The following is a 16287-nucleotide window of genomic DNA, read 5'->3' as shown; positions in this document are numbered from 1 at the left end:
CCTTAAAGTTGCCTCAAAGATGTCTCGTTTACGAAACTTTTCTTCCACGTGGGTGCATTGAATTGTCTGAAACTTTAACACGTGATTATGGAGGCCCTAAAGAAGAACGCGATTTTCGTGAAATTTCATTTTTAGAAAAATAAAGCCTTTTTTGGTTCTTGTTTGATAAATACACATTTTTTTCTTTTCGAAAAATGAAACTTCACGAGCATTGTGTTCTTCCTTAGGGCCTCCATAATCTCGTGATGAAGTTTCACATGATTCGGTGCATCCAGTTTGAAGAAAAGTTTTATTAATATTACAATTTTTTGGTATGATATGACACTTTCATATCACCTTAAAGGACCTTAAATTATCTCAAAGACTTTTTCACATCGCCTTAACCCTCAACTCATGTCGGTGGGTCTTTCGTCTTCGACCAAGATCCAATATCGCCAGAGATTCATTTAACTTTAATTCGTTTAAATAATTATTTAAATCTGTTTTCCTCTTCCAAGGAGATGTTCCCTAACCTAGAAGGTTCGGTCAATATTTCGGCACAAATTGATCTGATTAACACAATTTTAAGGTTATTTAATAAACCCGAGACATGAACTGAGGACCGAAGGAAAAAATAACGAATCGTTAATGTCGGTAAATGTCTGAACGCGCATCGAGGGAAGGTGGAGACCTCTACCGTACAGACCAGCGAGGTCGGTAACATAGAGCTCTTCAAGGTATACCCAGTTCGTCCTGCTCGAGGTCGATCAGACAGAGTTCTTCCAGAAATCAGGAATTACAACGTTATAAGGCCCTTCGATGGGAATTTATTAACAAGGCGAGTCTAAAATGACTCTAGTCCATAAAAAACGCGAATGCGCCCCCTTAAGGTTCGTCCACCCCGACGCCATCTATCGGGAGGTTGACGCAACCTCGCTAAAACTTCCGTCCTCGTTAATAGAAAAATGGAGAAAAGTTAGAAGACACGTTAACCTATCTCTAGAGCTCGATCTCAGCGCCTCCACGTGGCGATGGATAGAGTTACTCGAGGTCGCAACGACTGCGACTCGCGTCCTAACCTCTCGTCGTAAATCGACGATCGGCGTCCTAACCGCACAAATTACTGTGTACTTTTTTGCAGTTTCGGAGGAATAATGGGATTGCAAGGTCCTAGAAGGTGGTCGTACACCTAGGGAGGGATTTTTCGGTCGTCACAAAGGTCCTTTGGGAGTTACACGTTGAGTTTTTAAGGGGTCGCAAGGTGGAAACACTTCCGGTCCGAAGAGTTCTTGGTCGGCGCAATTTTTACGCCCTCTAGGGGTTTGCGCAACTTCTTCGACTCCTCGTGGTCGGTGCAACTTCTTCGCCTGTTTGTGGTTGGTGCAACTTCTCCGCTTCTTTGTGGTCGGTGCAACTTCAGCCATTCTTTTTGGTCGGCACATCTTTTCCGCCTTTTCGTGGTCGACGCAATTTCTTCACCTCTTTATGGTCGGTGCAATTTCGTTGTCTTTTCGTGATCCGCGCAATTTTTTCGCCTTCTCGTGGTCGGCGCAACTTTGTCGCTTCTTCCTGATCGGCGCAACTTTATCGCCTCTTCGTGGTCGACGCAACTTCGTCGTCTCTTCGTGGTCGGTGCAACTTTATCGCCTCTTCGTGGTCGACGCAACTTTGTCGCCTTTTCGTTGTCGGCGCAACTTTGTCGCCTCTTCTTGGTCGGTGCAACATTGCCTCTTCTTAGTCGGCGCAACTTTATCGCCTCTTCGTGGTCGGCGCAATGTTCTACCTTTTCGCGGTCGGCGCAATTTTCCACCTTTTCGTGGTCAGCGCAACTTTGTCGGCTTTTCGTGGTCGGCCCAACTTTATAGTCTTCTCGTGGTCGGCGAAATTTCGTTGTCTCTTCATGGTCGGTACAACATCGCCTCTTCCTGGTCGGCGCAACTTTGTCGCCTCTTTGTGGTCGGCGCAACTTTATTGGCTTTTCGTGGTCGGCGCAACTTTATAGTCTTCTCGTGGTCGGCGAAATTTCGTTGTCTCTTCGTGGTCGGTGCAACATCGCCTCTTCGTGGTGGGTGCATCATCGCCTCTTCGTGGTCGGCGCAACTTTGTCGCCTCTTTGTGGTCGGCGCAATTTTCTACCTTTTCGCGGTCGGCGCAATTTTCCACCTTTTCGTGGTCGGCGCAATTTTCCACCTTTTCGTGGTCGGCGCAACTTTGTCGGCTTTTCGCGGTAGGCGCAACTTTATAGTCTTCTCGTGGTCGGCGAAATTTCGTTGTCTCTTCGTGGTCGGTGCAACATCGCCTCTTCGTGGTCGGTGCAACTTCACCTCCTCGTGGTCGGCGCAACTTTGTCGCCCCTTCGCAGCACACAGAGCCTCAGAGCGTGTAGACGGGCTCGGGGTGGTGGGCGGGCACGCAGTAGCCGCTGTAGGTCTTGATCTCCAGGACCCCGGAGTAGGACCTCGCCGGCAAGGAGCCGGGGTCCGTGTGCCTCCTGGGGCATCGGTGGCCCTTCGGGCACTGGCAAAGCGGCGAGGCGTTCACCTCCTCCAGCTGCGAGCTGCGCCTCTTCCGCACCGTGAACAGTCGGCAGGGCTCCTTGTGCTGACACCGTAGCCTCTGTTAATTTGATAATTCCATATATTAATTAAATGAATGTTACAAATGCGACGAAATGGAAGAAAATAATATAAAGAAATGCGACGGAATGGATGTAAATAGAAGAAAAAAATTCGACGAAATGGAAGAGAATAAAATAAAGAAATGCGATCAAATGAAAGAAAAAAAATGAAATATTGAAATGCGACGAAATGGAAGAGAATAAAATTAAGAAATGCGATTAAATGAAAAAAAAAATGAAATATTGAAATGCGACGGAATGGAAGAAAATAAAATAAAGAAATGCGACGAAACGAAAGAAAATAAAATAAAGAAATGCGATCAAATGGAAGTAAATAAAATGAAGAAATGCGATGAATTGGAAGTAAATAAAATAAAGAAATGCGATCAAATGAAAAAAAAATGAAATATTGAAATGCGACGCAACGGAAGGAAATAAAATAATGAAATTCGACGAAAGAAAAGAATAAGTGAAACCAGGGCGACGAGGTCAAGAGAAAAAGAAATAAGTCCGATAAAATTAAATGAAAATTTTGATGAAAAACGAAATTTCATGTGTTTCAGGACCTACTTTAGGGCCTCCATATTTCCGTGGGAAAATTTCAAACGAATCGGTACACCCAATTCGGGGAATACTTTCCCCAACGATTTGACTTCTCAGATATATATATAGGCTGACTCTTTCATATCCTCTTAAGGCTCGAGGATGTAAAGTAATAAACGGTAAGTACAATTAGGGCATTAGGGATTCCCTGGGGGACCTTCTGGAAAGTCTATTGTCACCCTCGCCAACAGGAAGGATATCGCTACATTAACAATGGACACTTACGCTCTGGGGTGAACAGGCGAAAGCATAAACGAAACCGGGATTCCCCTCGGGCGAACGATGGGGTTGTCTGCGCACCAGGTACGGCACGCTACCTGGCCTGCACCTGCAGTGCACCCGCTGCACAGTTGCATTGGCCGGCCCACCTCCGGGCGCCAGCGTCCACGTGACGTCCCTGAAAACGCGCCAATTAGACATTATTTCTTCGATAGGTGGAATTAAGGTGATATGAAAGTGTGATATATACATGCACACACACAATTTCATATCTCGAACAAAAATATCAATTTTTTTACTCTCGTGCGAGATAAATGCAACATTTTTGTGGAAAAATGAAATTTCACAAGCAGCACGTTCTTTCTTAGCGCCTCCATAATCACGTGTTAAAGTTTCAGATAATTCGGTGCACCCAATTTGAAGGAAAGTTTTATCAATATTTGGACTTTTTGTTATGTATATATCACACTTTCATATCCTCTTAAGGTGATATGAAAGTGTGATATATACATACACGTGATTATGGAGGCCCTAAGGAATAACGCGCTGCCCGTGGAATTTCATTTTTCGAAAAAAAATATCAATTCTTTGGCTTTCGTCCGAGATAAATGCAACATTTTTGTGGAAAAATGAAATTTCACAAGCAGCACGTTCCTTCTTAGCGCCTCCATAATCACGTGTTAAAGTTTTAGATAATTCGATGCACCCTATTTGAAGGAAAGTTTAATAAATATTTGGACTTTATGGTATTGTATATATCACACTTTCATATCACCTTAAGGTGATGTATGTATCGCGCTTTCATATCACGTTAAGATGATGTATATATCAATTTCATATCACCTTAAGGTGATGTATATATCACGCTTTCATATCACCTTAAGGTGATGTATATATCACGCTTTCATATCGCCTTAAGGTGATGTATATATCAGTTTCATATCACCTTAAGGTGATGTATATATCAATTTCATATCACCTTAAGGTGATGTATATATAAATTTCATATTACCTTAAGGTGATGTATATATCACGCTTTCATATCACGTTAAGGTGATGTATATATCACGCTTTCATATCACCTTAAGGTGATGTACATATCACGCTTTCATATCACCTTAAGGTGATGTACATATCACGCTTTCATATCACCTTAAGGATATTAGATCGTGCCGCCAGAATTCAGATTCTACGGGTTTTGAATTGAGGCAAAAAATCGTAAACTCACTTGAAGTACCGGCAGATCGGTAGTCGTTTAACGGGCTCGCAGAGTTTGTACTGGCGCGTCTTGTCGACGATCGTGTGCCCGTCATCAGCGTGGAGGCTGCTGGGGCAAGTGCGACCCCCAGGACACCGGCACTGCCTCTCGACCCAGGGCGCTCCGTAAAGGTCCACCTTGCTGCACACTTCGCTCCTGTCGGAGCACTCCGGCAGTTCCTCCTCGCTGTCCTGAAAGAAGAAAAGAAACACTTTTTATTATTACTTCAGAATAAAGAAACTACAAACTTACATTTTTTTTTCTTCATTTTTTTCAAAANTAATAAAAATAAACCAACTTTGTTCAATTTAAAAAGAAAAAAAAATTTCTGCGCAACATGGCTCTATTTATTTTCTAAAATTCCATGCCTCAAAGAGTTAAGTGGATAAGAAGAAAAAAGAAGGAGAAAAAAAGTAATGCGAAGTGCATAACACGTTTCCCTCAAATCATCCCTATTTAACATGAATATTTAAAACAACTATCGAGTTCAAGAATGACTTAACATAATTATCTAACAACACCGTCTAATAAATAATACTCTTAAAATTCTGTCCATTCTCCATGCGGTGATATTTTTATTAAAAAAAAAAAAAAAAAGGAGAGAGAAAAAGTAATGCGAAGTGCATAACACGTTTTCCTTAAATCATCCCTATTTAACATGAATATTTAAAACACCTATCGAGTTCAGGAATGATTTAACATAATTTTCTAACAACACCATCTAATAAATAATACTCCTAAAATTCGTTCCATTCTCCATGCGGCGATATTTTTATTTAAAAAAAAAAAGACAGAAAAATTAATGCGAAATGCATAACACGTTTTCTTCAAATCATCCTTATTTAACATGAATATTTAAAACACGTATCGAGTTCAAGAATGACTTAACATAATTATCTAACAACCCCGTCTAATAAATAATACTCCTAAAATTCGTTCCACCCTCCGAGCGGCGATATTTCCGTTTAAATGGATAAAAGGAAAAAAAAGAGAGAGACAGAGAGAAAAAGTAATGCGAAGTGCATCGCGGTCGAGAAGGGAGTGCATTTTTTCTCGCGCCTCTTCCCCCCTCTCTCGTTCTCTCTTGGGCCGGACTTTTATGGGGGAATTTCGAGGGCCTGGCACCGTGTCCGGACACACTCCCGTCGACGTAAAGTCCGGCAATGTCCGGCATTAAAACGTCCCGGTAACCCCATCAAGGGATTTACGATCCTCCGGAACGATCGTTACGCTCGCCTTAAGCGCCCGACTTTACCGCACTTAAACGCGAGGATATCGTAACACGGCGCGACGTCTCTTTAGAGGATTTACAGGGAGGTAAATAAGAGCACTGCCGAGGTAAGTGCCACTTCGGACGGGGAAATGGGAAGTATCTCACGGCGGCTTTTCAATCCGCAACGGGAGGATCCGTATTTCAAGCAAGCTAACCTCGGGGGCCCAACATCCGTCTGACTAATTGAAATTGCCGCGATTCCTAGTTCCTTTCCCCCAGATTCGCTTATTCCATGGCTATTTAAAAGGGGCACTATTAGACGCAAACGGGATTTGACAAATATATAGATATACGTAAGCTGTCCACGTGTACTTGGCGCAAAACCCTACCGGATTTCTTTTCGCGTAAACGGGATTTAACAAATAGAGAAATACGCGTAAGCCGTCTATGTATTTGGCGCGGATCTCTACCGGACATTTTAATTTTATTAGTCCAAAGCGAAAGTCAATGTTTACCTTTTTTTATCACTTTAGTGATTAACGCAAATTGAACCAGGAAATTTAATTGAAATTGCCGCGATTCCTAGCTCCTTTCCCCCAGATGATCATCCCCAAGATCCGCTTTTTCCATGGCTATTTAAAAGGAGCACTATTAGACATAAATGGGATTTGACAAGTATATAAATATATGTAAGCCGTCCACGTGTACTTGGCGCGAAACTTTGCCGTGTTTCTTAACCTCATCAGCAGTAAACAATCATGTTTACTATAATAGTATATATGTATATTTATTTATTTATCTATATTTCATTATGTTAAAGATGACTAACTGAAGTCTTCCTAAAAATTCAATGTAAATTTAAGTCTTCGAAAGGTCCATATTGAGAAAAAGAAACAATAGTAAATCTATTCGCGTGCGAAATTTTTCATGTGAATCTATTCGTCTGCGAAAAAATCCGTATGAACTCGATAATCGGGTCCCAGGACCCTCGATCGACCTCGAAGCCCCAGAAATCCCTCAGGATTTTCTTTATTAATTTTTTTTTTTCAAGGTGTCACCCACACTTCCCGAGCTCGTCCTGTCCCACGGTGAAACCCAACAACCGACATTGCTGGCATTTTTCAGGCTCGGTTTAACCCTTTGAGGCACGGAATTATAAAAAAATAGAAAGGCCGACGTTGCACAGAAATTTTATTCCTTTTTAAATTGAACACGGTAGGTTTATTCTTGTTAATAAAGAAATAGCAGAAAATAAAGACATAGGAAAATAATAATAATTCAATTAAGTGTGTTCTTATAGTGTGGGACTCAAATAGTCCCACCGTGCGTATTCACGCATTAAAAGGTGGAACACATTTAATACCACCGTGGCTCAAAAATGACGAACATAACCTAAAATTAGGTTATATCATCAATCCAGAAACATAAGTAAACCGTCGAAGAAAAGAAAAAGAAAGAAAGCCAGAAAAGAAGAGAAAAGTAAACGACTGAAACGAGTCATTCGCCTTACTTTCCCCAGGTTTGCCCAGTCCCGGATACGAGGTGCCTTTCCTCTTTGTTCATTTTTTTCCCTCTTTCCCTTGTCCTCCTCTTTCTTCGTTCGCGAGAGCACGGAGGAATGCACAGAATGCCGTCGGATAGCTCGTTGGCCAACGTAGGGTACCCACGTAAAGGCCAGCGCATACTTACGCACGACTTACCCGTACTCCGCCCCGCGGGAAAGTGAACACCCGCGGCCTGCGCTCCCGTATATATGCAGGCGCGCTCACTCGCGGCGCAGGGTGCGCGCGCACTCCCCGCCGAGCGCCCGCATAGGTGCCCGCGCGAGTGGAGAAAGAAAGAGAGGAGGCGAGTGTCCGACCAGTGGGCGCGAGAGAGAGGCAAAGAGCCCACGCGGGGCGCGCGGCGGCCTTCCCTTCGAATCGCTCGACATTGCTGGTGGGATCGATCTCGCGGCCGGTGTAGATCCCTATCGATCCGGAGAGCGATCCGAGTGACCTCGATGACTCGATCGAGATGACGAATCGTAACGCTCGGTGATGAGCTAATAGATGATCCAATGCTCGTCTTTCTCTCCCGTCGATCAAGAAACAATGGCGTCTCGGACAAGTTCACGGATGTTTTCCGACGAGACGAAATGGACATCAGACATTTTTATTTATTTTTTTTTTTTTTTGTAATGGGGCATTCTCATGATTTCGTTCTTCCGATGTTTCGAAGGGGAGACGAGAACAATCTCGCCAGGAAACGATTGTGGAGGGAACATTATCGGGGTTTGTACCGGGAAACGATTTTAATCTTTTCTTAGGGGTCCCTCGGGATTCGCCATGTAAACCGGAAGTGGCCAGATATCCGAAAGTCACGGCTCACCCAAATGGGCATTCTACGGGGCATCCCCGGAAATGCCGGATCTGTTCCGCGGTATCTCGAGATACCTGGGCCCTATGCATCCTTTTGGGTCCTATTCGTCCCTTTTGGGTCCTATTCGTCCTTTTGGGTCCTATTCGTCCTTTTGGGTCTTATTCGTCCTTTTGGGCCTTATCCATCCGTTTGGTCCTATCCTCCCTTGTGGGCCCTATCCATCCTTTTGGGTCCTATCCGTCCATTTGGGCCCTACCCTTCCTTTTGGATATTATCCATCCTTTTGGGTCCTATCCGTCCATCCGTACCGTACCTAACCATATCGTCATTTGACCGGTTACGGTATGGTTAGGTATATGTGAAGTGTCGGTACGGTTAGTGTTAAAAAGAAAATCACAGGGCGAGAAAACGAATTAAACCATTTCGACCTAACCTCAAATTATGAAATATTAATTTTTCTCATGAGAGGGGAAAAAAAAAGAAATTACAGGATGAAGGAACAAGTTAAAAAATGTTAACTAATCTCAGATTACGAAAGATTAACTTTTCCTGTTAAAAAAGGTTGCAGAACGAGAGAGACGGTTTCAAAGAAGAAGAAGAAAAGATAATGATTACGTAGTTCCCCATCCACTGCTCCTTAACCGACGACGAATTAAACAAAATTAGTAATTGTTAAATTACTGCACCGCTGGGGGGAAGGGGGGGGGCGATTTAATCGATTCCGAGCACAATTGCGAGGTATCGCGTGCGAGCGGGTCGCCTCGATAACGAGCGCGCACTTTCGAAACTCGAGTACGTGTAATTCTCTCCTGGAGAATTTCGCGGTGGGCGCGAATTGCGAAACCGACATTCGCTCGCCCCCGATGGAGAGAGAGAGAGAGAAAGAGCGAGAGAGCCGGTGAGAAAGGAGATAAAAATACACTTAAAAAACAAAAAAAATATATCATAATTTTATAACATTTTTGTTAGAAGTCTCGTTCAGACATTCATACTAATTTTAAAAAACATTTTCTAATATAAATGTATAACGTATATTATAAATTGAGTACATATGTGTGGTAAATTAATAATATATGTTATGAATTGGTGTCGGTCAGTGCTTGTAAATTGAATATGTCATGTTTTTCTACGAACAAACAAATTTGCACTTGTTCCAGGCACGTTCGAGGACGATATTAAAGACAGCCCTACATTGTTAATAAAAAAATGGTGTGAATTTTTTAACAGTTTCAAATGAAGTATGTAACACGTATTATTAATTTAGCACACACGCGTGGAATCAAATTATGAAGGATATTAGTAATTTTATGATTTATGTATCATAATTTCAGGACATTCGTATATAGAAAAATTGTCAAAAAAAAAGATAATAATTTTGTAACGAATGTATGCTAATTCACATTTAAGAGAACAAATTTATAATTGTATTACAACCTTTTATATCGACGAATTCGGCAAAAGAGGAATCATTTCGACGGAAATGATGAGAAATCATCGGCGCCCATGAAAGGGAAGAAAAGCAAAAATGGTCATATCACCAAGAAAAATGAAATTCAACGAAAACGGCGAAAGATCGTCGAAAGACATACGGATGGAAAATAGGGGGGAAAACCAAAAATGGCCGTATCACTCATAAAAATGAAATGTCTACAATAACAATGAAAAATCGTCAGAACACGTATGCGTGGGAAATAGGACAAGAAAATGGTCCTTTCGCCCCGAAAAATAAATTTCTATCGACGAATTCGCCAAAAAAGATTCGCCAAAAAAGGAATCATTTCGACGGAAATGATGAGAAATCATCGGCGCCCATGAAAGGGAAGAAATGCAAAAATGGTCATATCGCCAAGAAAAATGAAATTCAACGAAAACGGCGAAAGATCGTCGAAAGACAGACGGATGGAAAATAGGGGGAAAAAAAATGGCCGTTTCGTAGAAGCCGAAGGAAAAATCCCCACCAGCCTGAGAGACTTTAAACGTAGGAATTGGCAAAGCACTGGGCACAGGTAAAAGAGAAGGTCCGAGTCTCGCGATGAAAGAAAAAGGAGGAGAAGAAGGAGAAGAAGGAGGAGGAGGAGGGCGAAGGATGTTTTGATTCGAAGGCACCAGACCCGGACCACGTGGTGGCGGTTATTGTGGTGAATGGAGTGGGGCCTTCCGGTTAATTCTAAGGGAGACTTCCGGCATTTCTTAAGGGAGCAGGCCCATTCAGGCATTATTTCACCGACGGCGGGGACTAATTCGCCCGAGGGCCTTTTTATGGCTTTCTAAGACCTGGGACTTATGGCTCGTGGGGGCCCAAATCCGGGAAAGGGACTTTTTCCTCCCACAGGGGAGGAAAGGGACGCCGGAAATGCAGGAAACGGCGTTTCCGGTCCGACTTCCGCGACACCCTTGCAGAACTTTGGGCCTTATTCCGATTTCTCCGCATTTGCAAGAGCTTAGAAAAAGAGAAAGAGAGAGCTCCCGATTCCTGCTACTTATATCCGTTATTTGAAATAAAGAATTCACGATAATTTCAAGAAATTTCAAGAAATATTACCCTCTTCGACGAAACGTGAACCCTCGAAAACGAACCAGCCGAATGGTTATTCATAAACATTTTTGTTACATCGAGAATAAAAAAAAAAGAAAAAAGACGATTATTTTACAGGGGCAAGACCAATTTTCTTCACGGTCGCAATTTCCTTTCCTAGCAGCGACAACAAAAATCGTAAATCGTTATTTGTTCGAGGAGGGACGACAATATTTTTTTCGGCCCTAGCTGCAAATTCAAAGGCTAATTTAGAAAGCATTTTTCTACAGTTGCATCTACGTTCGAAATAATTGCAAAAGCTTTTGCAATCGATGCGATTGATTCCTACAGTGAGAGGAAAAAATTGATGAGCAATGTTGTACCTTGCTGGAAGCACAAATTTCTTATTTTACGTATGTACGCGTTGAAGGAAGGTAGGGAAAGGTGAGGACGACTTTTACGGATCCATGGTCGGTGGAAAATGGAGGGAGGAAGGGAGGAAGGAAGAGGCAGGAGATGTTTCGCAATTAAGGACGGCTTCGAGAGCTCTCGAGGAGAGCCTCCGAGCAAAAGAACAGTCCCCACCTCGTGACAGCTCCATTCAGAGGTAGTCATCCGGTCAATGAGGCAATCACGCACGTCCTGTCCAGCTAGGCTGCGCTCCGGCTACCTAATGCGTCCGACCCAAGACAACAAGCCCTCGATCTTCCCTCTTGAGCTTTCATCGAGAGAGTTCATCCCGTGAGTTTATCTCGAGCTTTCACCCCGAGCTTCCACATCGAGAGATCATCTCGAGCTTTCACATTGAGAGTTCATCTCGAGCTTTCACATCGAGAGTTCATCTTGAGCTTTCACTTCGAGAGTTCATACCAAGCATTCATCTCGAGAGTTCATATCGAGCCTTCGTTTCGAGAGTTCATATAAAGCTTTCATTTCAAGAGTTTATATTAAGCTTTCATTTCGAGAATTCATTTCGAGAGTTCGTATCGAGCGTTCATCTCGACAGTTCATCACGAAAATTCGTCTCCAGCCTTCACATCGAGAGTTCATCTCGAGCTTTCACATCGAGAGTTCATCTTGAACTTTTACTTCGAGAGTTCATATCAAGCTTTCACCTCGAGATTTCATAGCAAGCATTCATTCCGAGAGTTCATATCGAGCTTTCGTTTCGAGAGTTCATATAAAGCCTTCATTTCGAAGATTCATATCGAGCTTTCATTTCAAGAGTTCATATAAAGCTTTCATTTCAAGAGTTCATATTGAACTTTCATTTCGAGAATTTATTTCGAGAGTTCGTATCGAGCGTTCATCTCGAAAATTCATCTCCAGCCTTCACATCGAAAGTTCATCTCGAGCTTTCACATCGAAAGTTCATCTTGAACTTTCACGTCGAGAGTTCATACCAAGCATTAACTTCGAGAGTTCATACCGAGCTTTCGTTTCGAGAGTTCATATAAAGCTTTCATTTCGAGAGTTCATATCGACAGTTCATATCGAACTTTCACCCCGAAAATTCATCTCAAGCTTTCACATTGAAAATTCATATCGAGCATTCATCTTGAGAGTTCATACTGAGCTTTCATCCTGAACATTCATATTGAGCTTCCCTCGCGAGCCTTCACGTCGACAGTTCATATTCAGCTTTCATCCTGAACGTTCGTAAAGAACTTTGATCTCGATATACAATATATGAGTTGATTGAAAGAAAAAAGTATTTTCCTCGTTTTTTATTTTTGGAAAAGTACCCACGAGATTTCGGAGCCGCGGAAGGGACTCGACGACGAGAAAGAGGTTAGAAAAGGAAGGGACGAAGATTAAACTCGTTGGAAGACGGACGGACGTGTAACCGGCCCGTACACGTGTGTTTACACCAGTATGTAAATCCGGCCGTGTGTTTGGGTTAGGTCGAGAACGTACGGGGGCCATATTTGGCTCGGACCCTGGAGAAATGACGCACGAGTTATGTTAATTACGCGATTTAAGGCGAAGTGAAATCCCCCCTCAAATCAGTCCACTCAAATAAGACGCTTTTCATTTTTTTTTATTTTTTTTTTTAAGGGCATTGGAACCGAACTGTCCAAAGCGTTGACACATGACTCGTGATCAACTAAGAATTATCCCGACACTTTCATAATTTGTATTCTCGAACAAAAATTGATAGAAAAACAAAAGTAAGACGAGGTCTCGGAGAGAACATTTAGTTAACACTGAAATCACACATGGCGCAGGGTGGCAGTCTGCAGTCAATTAGGGCATCAAAAACCATGAACCTTGAGGATTTCCGGAGTTTTACTTCAATTTATTTATAATTATTGTACGAAAACGACAGGTGGAGTATGTCATTTAGTACAATACCCAATCTAATTCGACACAGCTGTCAATATAAAAACGAACGTCGGCAGCGTAGATACTTAGAAGAATCTTCTTTATCGACGTCGATCAAGTTCCTCGACGTGTTTCACATCACCTTAAGGTGATTTGAAAGTGTGATATATACATAAGAAAAGGTGAAAATATCTTTAAAACTTTTCTCCAAACTGGGTGCACCGAATTATCCTAACCTTTAACCCGTGATTATGGAGTCCTTCAGGAACAGCGCGGTGCACATGAAATTTCTTTTCTCGACAAAAACTGTTTTTTTTTATATTTCTCATATTTTTTTTTCTCGAAAAACGAAATTTCACGGGCAGCGCGTTCTTCCCTAGAGCCTCCCATAACCACGTGTTAAAGTTTTAGATAATTCGGTGCACCCAGTTTGGCGAAAAGTTTTATAAATATTTCCACTTTTTGGTACGTATATATATATCACACTTTCATATCGCCTTAAGCAATTGTTTCTTTTTCGTTGCCATTTTATAAATATTTTCTCTTTGGTACGTATATATATATATCACACTTTCATATCGCCTTAAGCAATTGTTCCTTTCTTCGTTGCCATTTTACCGAAAAATGTTTCTGGCCCATTTTCAAGCATTCACTCTCCTTGCATTGTGACACTTCTTTCTAGAACTATGAATTCATTTTTTTTTTTTGCGCGCGCGCGAGCTTTCGTACGCCGCGCGTAAAGACAGCGTAAACTCGGGCGGCGCGCATGCGCAGCTGACCCAGATCCGGGCATGAATGACTTTTACAAACACGACGCGAATGAATGAAGGAACGGATGGCCTGGCCGTGCGAATGAATGAACGCGGAGGACACCGAATAAACCAACGAGGGGGAGAGGGAGAGGCCGCGAAGAAACGAGAGAGAGGAAGAGAGAGTATGAAGCTCCGAGTGGAGAAAGCGTCGAAAAGAGAGAAGGAAGAGGCGCGACTCCAAGATGGCGGCGGAGAGGCACCTTCGTATTATACACGCGAAAAGAAGAAAAAATATATATATATATACAAATGCATGTACATAATTTAAATATTTACCCATAGCTCCTAATCAATAAAATCATTTATCTTAACAAGTTAAACCCTAGCCGATTCGATTTCTCGTCTGAGAAAAATGGTACGATAAAACCTTGAAAAAAAAATTTATATATAATGTCAAAATATTTATATAACTTCAAATTGTGTGCACCGAATTATCGAATTATAGAATATAATCGATCGGATTATATTAATAATAACCCGCGATTATGGAAGCCCTAAATGTACGTACATGTACGTATATAAGAGATTATATATAGCATATAGATATCGTATGATAGATATGTCAAATAGATTGACAGAACGCCCCTCTCGTGACACCTTAACAATTCAATTACCTCCAAAGAAAGTGCAGGGCAAAAGAACATTTATCCGTGAATTTATGGAACAGCTCAAATGTATATACATATGCGTATATAAAAATATATATACATACATATCGTATAAATATAATAGAGCCGGCGGGATAATGGCGGGGCCGGAAGGGGGCCCGAGGCCCATCCGGAAGTTCCCACGCGTCTCCCGCTTCTCCCACGACCGCAGCGAACCTAACACCTGGCGCTCGCACGGCCCGCAGATGACTGAGAGGGAGGACCGCGAGTCCCTGGGATGGGAGCGAGAGGGAGGATAGCAAGTCTTGGGGGTGTGAGCGAAAGGGAGGATAATAAGTCCCCGGCGGTGGGAGCGAGAGGGCGGATAGCGAGTCCAGGGAGTAAGAGCGAGAGGAAGGATAGCGAGTTCCGGGGGGGGGGAGCGAGAGGGTGGATTGTGGGTCCCGGGGGTGGAAGCGAGAGGGTGGATAACGAAATTCGGGGGAGAAAGCAAGAGGGCGGATAGCGAGTCCTGGGGGTAGGAGCGAGAGGGAGGATAGCGAGTTCCGGGAGGTGGGAGCGAGAGGAAGGATAAGTCCCAGAGGTGGGAGCGAGAGGGAGGATAACAAATCCCGGGGGGTGAAAGCGAGAGGGAGGATAGCGAGTCCCAGGGTAGAGAGCGAGAGGGAGGATAGCGAGTCCCGGAGGTGAAAGCGAGAGGGTGGATAATGAAATTCGGGGGAGAAAGCGAGAGGGAGGATAGCGAGTCCCGGGGGTGGGAGCGAGAGGGTGGATAGCGAGTCCCGGAGGTGAAAGCGAGAGGGAGGATAACAAATCCCGGGGGATGAAAGCGAGAGGGAGGATAGCAAGTCTCGAGAAAAAGAGCGAGAAGGAGGATAACGAGCCCTGGGGGTGGGAGCGAGAGAGAGGACAACAAGTCCCGGTAGTGGAAACGAGAGGGAAGCTAACAAATCCCGGGGGATGAAAACAAGTTTACTTTCTAGTGTCTTTCTTGAAGTCGCAATTTTCTATTAAAAAGGTCTTCTCTTACGATTTTCTCCCCGTTCCGTTTTTCTCTCTTCTCCTCCGTCGCGCGCATGCGCATTGGAGGTGCGCAGCTCCGTTAGCTCGTACGGCGATACCGGAGGAATGCTCCGAGGGTGAGAGAGAGGGCTCCGTGCGACCTCGCACGCTGCATTCCTCCTCGGCCTGACCTTGCGCGCGCAACCCAAATGTCCCGGGGATAGGAGTTCCGCGGAACGAGGTCGCGAAAGCGAGAGAGGGGAGAGTTCGAAGGAAGAGAGAAGGAGAGGCAAGATGACCGGCGGAGAAAGAAATTCCAGGCTAAATCGACGGAAGAAAGGTGACGTGGGGACCGGATGACGGGGAGGGAGAACAAACCGAAGAGAAGGATATAGTCAAAAGAGAAAATCAGAACAAACATAAACGGGGAGAAGAAAAATCGAAGAGAGATTGAAAGTAATTGCACGGAAGAAAAATTCAAGAGAATCGGATTGAACGTAATCGTACGGAGGAACAATCGAAAAGAGGTGACGAAAGGGGGGAAAGTGGAGGATGGAATAAAAAGAAAAAGGTCCGATCAAATGAAAATACGCGATGTCCAGCCGAAAAGACGAAGCGCGCCAAAAGAGGAGGTCCGATTACCCGGGGAAAACGAATCGCCGAAAAGAATGGAAGGAAAAAGAAAGGACGCTAAATTAGAAATTAAGAGGAAGAGCGCGAATAGGTATTATAGGATTAAAAAAATATATATAGGATAGTATATAATAATAAAATA

The 16287-nt window shown here is 43.3% G+C and overlaps 1 protein-coding gene across 1 annotated transcript in view; it reads right to left on the bottom strand.

Moving 5' to 3' along the window:
• Positions 1 to 268: 268 nt before the first annotated feature.
• The window catches only part of LOC105695390 (protein giant-lens), a 20484-nt gene continuing 4465 nt past the window's right edge, over positions 269 to 16287 (bottom strand). Inside the window, exons 2-4 of the mRNA XM_012416920.2 lie at positions 4647 to 4867; positions 3425 to 3596; positions 269 to 2595 (exon numbers count right to left, since the gene is read on the bottom strand). Of these exons, the coding sequence (XP_012272343.1) occupies positions 2353 to 2595; positions 3425 to 3596; positions 4647 to 4867 (636 nt within the window). The 3' untranslated portion in view covers positions 269 to 2352. The remainder of the gene's footprint in view (positions 2596 to 3424; positions 3597 to 4646; positions 4868 to 16287) is intronic.

This window comes from Orussus abietinus, unplaced genomic scaffold, assembly GCF_000612105.2.
Source record: "Orussus abietinus isolate OABI.00-Male unplaced genomic scaffold, Oabi_2.0 scaffold271, whole genome shotgun sequence".
In the NCBI taxonomy this organism is placed as follows: Eukaryota; Metazoa; Arthropoda; class Insecta; order Hymenoptera; family Orussidae; genus Orussus; species Orussus abietinus.
The sequence above is the reverse complement of the archived record's forward strand: the minus strand, read 5'-3'. Positions and strand labels throughout refer to the sequence as shown.